General features: G+C 44.8%; 1 protein-coding gene across 1 annotated transcript; it reads right to left on the reverse strand.

Moving 5' to 3' along the window:
- Window positions 1-1,492: 1,492 nt before the first annotated feature.
- myadml2 (myeloid associated differentiation marker like 2) lies at window positions 1,493-4,914 on the reverse strand. The gene is made up of 2 exons (XM_088927480.1): window positions 4,629-4,914; window positions 1,493-4,158 (listed from the first exon to the last, which is right to left on the reverse strand). The coding sequence occupies exon 2, from the start codon at window positions 4,054-4,056 to the stop codon at window positions 3,148-3,150; it is 909 nt and encodes a 302-aa protein (XP_088783606.1). The 5' UTR covers window positions 4,057-4,158; window positions 4,629-4,914; the 3' UTR covers window positions 1,493-3,147.
- Between the last annotated feature and the right edge of the window lie 1,138 nt (window positions 4,915-6,052).

The following is a 6,052-nucleotide window of genomic DNA, read 5'->3' on the forward strand; positions in this document are numbered from 1 at the left end:
AAAAAATTATAAGATGTGAATTCTGCATCTGCTGACTACTGAGTTAACAACATACAGCAAATTAATCTTGGTATTCACTGATGTTTAGTTTTATTGACTACATACTGTAAGATGATTAAGATTTAATGCCTGTGTGGAAAGGGTTGTTATTACTGCAGTGTAGTGGAATGTATTAATTTTTGGATAATTTGCTCTGATTTTGCCACAAGAAAATATTTGTCTGAATAAAAAAGGGCTTTGGATTGGTTTTTCAAACGACATGAATAATGCATTGTTTGTGCCACAGTGAAGTTCCAAGTTAAAAACATGCACGCTTAATGTCACAGCAAGACGGTTTTTACACACATCCATCATTTTCGACAAACAAATCACACTTGCCGAGTTTAAGCCTTTCTTTTCTTTTTTCATCACAGCTATTCTCTTGGCATATCTACCCTACTGAAAAGGTACTGAGCTTACAGAATAGAGCCCAGTAGTTCAAAACTCCAGGGTTAGATGGCTGTTAAGGCTGTTAAAAACTGCCAGTCCCTGGATTCTGAAGACTAGTATGTATTGGATGTCCCATGTCATGCAGAGAAGGAGGAATTTTTCAAATTTGAAGTACAGTAGTTCTTCTACGGATCAGGGGTTAGAGACAAACACTAAAGCATCTTAAGTTCTTTTTGGAACTTCACACCAGATATGTTGATCTCCGAAAAACTTGCTTGTTTTTTGTTGGGATTAACGCACCAGTCGTTGCTGTCCTCTGATCTCCAGCAACAATGCCTTAACGTTTTCAACACGAGGATTTAGTTATGTGCGGTTTTAAAATTTGAAAAAGCTGGGAGTGGAAGCTACTGTATGCCTGTGCACACGTTCCTTCCAGAGTCTTTTTACCCTTTGATCGAAGCGAAGTGTGGCATGATTTGGGCGTATTGTCAATGTGCCCACCAGCAAGGAAGGAGATGCCGTTTAAACAGACCTTTCATAGGGTTTAACAGGCGTCTCCCGCAGCGATAAAAACACGGAAACGCCCTGGAACACATCCAAGTCCCGTTTCGCCGAGCTGACAGGGGAGACAGGCCGGCGGTGCGCTCAGGAAGACCTGAAACCTCGCAGAGATGCGGAGATGTCACATTTCGTTAGGCGCCCGGCAGGACAACGGAGTGAGCGAAGCGGTGAGCCGGGCGACACGGGGCTGTGATTTTATCTCAACCGATTATCACCCGAGGGCTCGTCCGTCGCACTGGCTACTTTTGATCAGAAACAACGCCAAAAATAAAAAATAAAAAACTACAGACCGCATCATTTCACTATGGACTTCAATTAAAATCACATCCACGACCGTCACCTCACAAAGGCTGTTGAAGGGAGAAGATCATGTCAAGGAAGGAAGGAAAAGTCGGTGGTGCGTGGCACTAGAGATCGACTGGGACGCAATAAATGCAAAATGTTTATTACAAAAAGCAATGAGTGCAGAATTTCAAAACTCCAGGCTGTTCGTAAGAAATGACACACCTAAAGTTTTAATGTTACATGTATCCAGTAAGTTCAAATAGCTGAACAGTAGAACAGAAAGCTGAAAGTTCAACATCAAGTTCACTAAGTCAAGTCATATCTGCGGATGACTTGCACTGAATTCTGAAGCAAGTTTAACATTTATAAAATACTGTATTATTGTGATGTTTTCTCATACATAGCCTTGAACAGGCGACTCCAAATTCAATTGCCCTTGATAGGTAAATCAGGTAAATGAGGTTAACTTGACGATAAATAATAGGAATGCTATACAACCCAGGACAGATTCTCATCAAACCCTTGTTGACGTGAATTCGTAGAAAAAAGAGGGAGAGTATTTTCCCTGCACAGGACTAATTGAATTTCTCTGAAAAATTTCAGAAGTCTGTTTTTTTTAAGAACTTTTTTCATACATATCACTGTTTCCTTTGAAGGTAAAATTAGCAAATCCCAATGTACACACAGTTTTGAGCTCACTGTGAATGGGGTGTGTTTTCTGAACTTTGATGAATGTCCGTATTTTATTGAGAAACCTGAAACTGTGGGATTTTAGCTCAGGAATTGGTATGGAAAATATTTCAGTTTTGATAGCAATTCTGTAGAATACTGTAGTTATGAAAATCTGTGCACAAATAAGTAAGACTGCTTTCAATAACTCATCTGTTACGGCTTTGGACCCTATCATCCAAAACAGTTGTTACATTGTCTTTTATTACACTACTGAATCTTCTTTCTGTGTGATCATGAAGCAGACACAAACACAGAGTCTAGTTAGTACATTACAGGTTTTGCTTTCTTGATCCTACAGTTCATGTTTCCAGTTTGGAAGGAAAAACTAAATTAATTATGCTCTGCTACTAAAATAAGTTAAATAAATAAGGCAATCACAATGCAAATCTGACAAGAAAAGTTTCTGCTTTTCTGGGCTACTCTCTCAACAGCGAGGAAGTAGACTGAAGTACAGTGAACGTGAATTTCTGCCATCAGTCTGAGAGATCAACACGGTAAGATCAACTTGTCAACACAGACGGAGGCTTTCTGTTGCCGATTCGGATTCTGCTCTCCTGGGGATCAAGCAGCGCAGCGGGTGATGTTGCCATCAGTCATGCCAAGGATGCTGAAAGCAACTCTTATCTCAAGCTGAGTGTCGGAAGATGCGATAGCTCTTTAATGAAGGTGGAAGGAGGGATCATTCCAGGTGATTCTACTCAATGCCAAAGATGGATAAATGCTGCTGTTGAAATCACAGGATTCCATCTGACTGCAGAGACATAGCAAGCAGTTTGAAAGCTTGGATGTAAGTCAAGGAAAAGAAAATGAGATTTCGTGGACCTGGAAGAAGGAGGTAGAAGAGGCTCAGACTGAGTGATTCTTGTCAGATCGATAGCCTAAGCAATTCAATTCAATTGCAGTGGCTTTCAGGCAAAAGCGGCACACAGACAAGAGGAAGGGCTTAGGACAAGGCAAAGAAGACACACAGGAATTTTGCAGAGAAAATGGCGTTTTGTGAGGTGGAGCAAGTTAAGGCTTGATGGGGAAAGATGTCTCCTGAGGTGGTAGGGATAGGGAGATCGGAAGGAGGGGTTTATTTTTTCCCAGTCGGTTGAAGAAAGGAGAAGTGCTTGAAGCCTGGTGGCTGCAGCCAGCCCCTCAGGGCGTCTGGGAGACGAACCGGATCCTCTGGGAGTAGATCAGGTCAGCGATGTACAGGACGAGGTTGGCGTAGGTGAAGATGGCCACCACCAGCTGGCTGTCCCAGGGGCACTTCCCCCGGGGGCAGCCGGAAGGCCGGCTGGGCTGGCCGTACTTCTTGTCGAAGCAGAACACGGGCCAGATCACGGCGGTGCTCACGTACAGCAGGACTGCCAGGAAGGTGTAGATCACCACAAACCGGTCAAATGGGCACCGGAGCGCCGACGTCCGCCCGGAGACCGTCACGCCCACCACGACGACCGTCACGGCAAAGCAGAAGCTGTAGACCGCCACGCAGTACTGCGTGGCGATGTGGCGGCCGTACTGGCTGTCGTTGACCAGGGCCCCGAAGATGATGCAGGCCACGAAGGCCTGGACGATCTTCAGCAGCCCCGAGACGGTGGCCATGTAGCCCACCACGTGGCCCGGCTTGGCCCGGGTGATGAGGACCTCGGCGGCGTACGCCAGGGCGCAGAGGCAGGAGCAGACGGTGACGCCGATGCGGTAGCCGCGCACCTCGCAGCCGCCGGCCGGGCACCCGGAGCGCAGGAAGTAGACGGGGTAGACCACGGAGGCCGTCACATACATGAGCGTGGCCAGCATGGCGAAGGCGATGGTGAAGTTGTCCCAGGAGATGCGCAGGCAGGAGTGGAGCCGCGTGAAGTCCAGCGCGAAGACCACCGCGGTCACGGCAAAGCAGAAGCACCACACGAACATGCAGAAGGTCCCGTAGGCGGCGCTGTAGCCCGCCTGGTGCGCCACCAGGCTCAGAGTGGTGCAGCCCAGAGCCAGCTGGCACAGGCGGGCCACGCCAACGGCGGACGCCACGGCGGAGATGTTCAGGTAGTGCCCCCCCTGCGGATCCATGCCAGGCCCTCCTGCTCGCGGGCCGACGTGAGGGCAGAGAGGAGAAAGCCGCACAGCTTCACTTGCCTACACGAATGCCTGGCCACCTCCGTCTGAGCCGCCCTGAAGGACAGACGCAGAAAATGTGCCTCTTTATAGGGAAAGGTTCAGATATAAATCACTTTACTATGGAATTAGTCCAATCTGTTGGGATTTTTTTTTCTATTTTCTTTTCCAAATTGTCTTTTGGCCAGATCACTAGCTAGGGGGAGAACTGGCAACCAATCACTTACATTATTTGTTTTTCATCATGAAATAACATAACATTCTCTTTGTTTTAAGTCAGACTGTAAATGCAAGTACAACATTTCAGGCCTTTATGACGATTAAACTTCCACACTGAAAGGCCTAGTGAGTATAGAATCTAACCAGTACCTTTGGCAAACTGTTTATTTACAATTTAGGCATTTTCCATTTGGTTTAAACATTAATTTCATATACAATGTATAGTTTAAAAAGAAGAATCACCAAAGCATGATAGAGGAGGCTAGACTTGTTGCTGTTAATGTTGTATTTCCTTCATGTTTTCTTACTTGTATTATTGTTCCATGCTATGTGTCTTCCGAGTTTTCGCAGTAAAGATGGCCAAACCGTAGCTGCGATGCTCCAGATTTGCACAGCGCAGGGCTCCAGGGATCCACCTCAGCATCGACTTAATCAGAAACAGGTTTTCCTTGCTGCGGCTGTGTCTTTCCTATTCAGACCCCAGGGCCCGGTACCATCCTTGTCCTTGCTGCTGCGGTCAGATATATATTCGGTCCACTCCCAGCCTCTGTGTTACAGACACGTCTCTCTCTCTCTCTCTCCCTTTCTCTGAGCAGGCGAGACTGCCAGGGGAGAGTTATTTAAGAGCAGCAATGCAGCTGAGACCAGCGCAGTCTTGGCAAAGGCCACAATTCTGCTATAAATAGTGATCTATATTAACAAAGGAATGGGGAGGGCAACCACATGTGATTCTGAGGTACCAGCGTGTGGAGTTGTGTTCCTCTGGGACCATGAGCTTTCTGCTTTTAAAGAAAGGTGGTGTTCCTGAGCAGAGGTGCTGTGCTCGTGTTGCAGATACTGTCAAATGTAACGAACTGTATGTCATTTCTCCGGGCCTGTCACTAATCTGTTCTGTAATCTCATAAGACATAAAACGTCCTTTTCGTTTTCATTTTTATATATATTTTTCATTTTTTCATTTTTATATATATTTTTAGAAGGCAGTTCTCTAAAAAACTATCTAGATTTCTGATACCTATCTAGGATTTTTGTATTGCTTCTTACATCAGTTTCTTAGGTGTGTATGCATGTAGGGGGCAGACTTCTAAATAAATCTTAGTGTCAGACTACAGTTACTATTTTCAGGCACTTCATCTTTTTTGAAATTGGTGTTCCTTTAAATTTCTCCAGCACAGAGTATGTTCTTTAAGCAAAAAGGCATCTGGTCCTTCTAAGTTCAAAACAAAGTGATTTGTTTTCTGGAAGCAGTAGAATTATTTGGACGTACACAACACTAACTATTGCTCTATGCTATATGGCAACAACTGAGCAACGAAAACTAACACTTAGGTCTGGAATTCTCAAGTTACTGTAGAACTATTTTTAAGCAGATCGAAGTCAGATATTCGTGGAGAAGTAGCTCCATCGTGTGTTATTGTGTGGAATTACAAGTATAACCATTACCGGTAAAAGGCCAAGCTTTTGTTGGTTATTTGCTGCTCATATTTTTGTATAAAGAGATTTCATTCCTGGATTAAGCACAATTATAAGCAGCTTTGATGCCAGCATTAATTATTAACTAGATCCTCAGCCGCATCCTTGTATGTGACTTTGCATATTCATGGCACACACCTGAAGAAAGGGCACACTCGTGCACACAATGGCCTGCCGTGTATTTTGTTCATGAAGAATTTCAGGCAATATTAAGGAGGAAATCTTGTCACTCTTCACAGCTTATATGCTATACACGGAA

Source organism: Atractosteus spatula, chromosome 11 (genome assembly GCF_055471065.1).
Source record: "Atractosteus spatula isolate fAtrSpa1 chromosome 11, fAtrSpa1.hap1, whole genome shotgun sequence".
In the NCBI taxonomy this organism is placed as follows: domain Eukaryota; kingdom Metazoa; phylum Chordata; class Actinopteri; order Semionotiformes; family Lepisosteidae; genus Atractosteus; species Atractosteus spatula.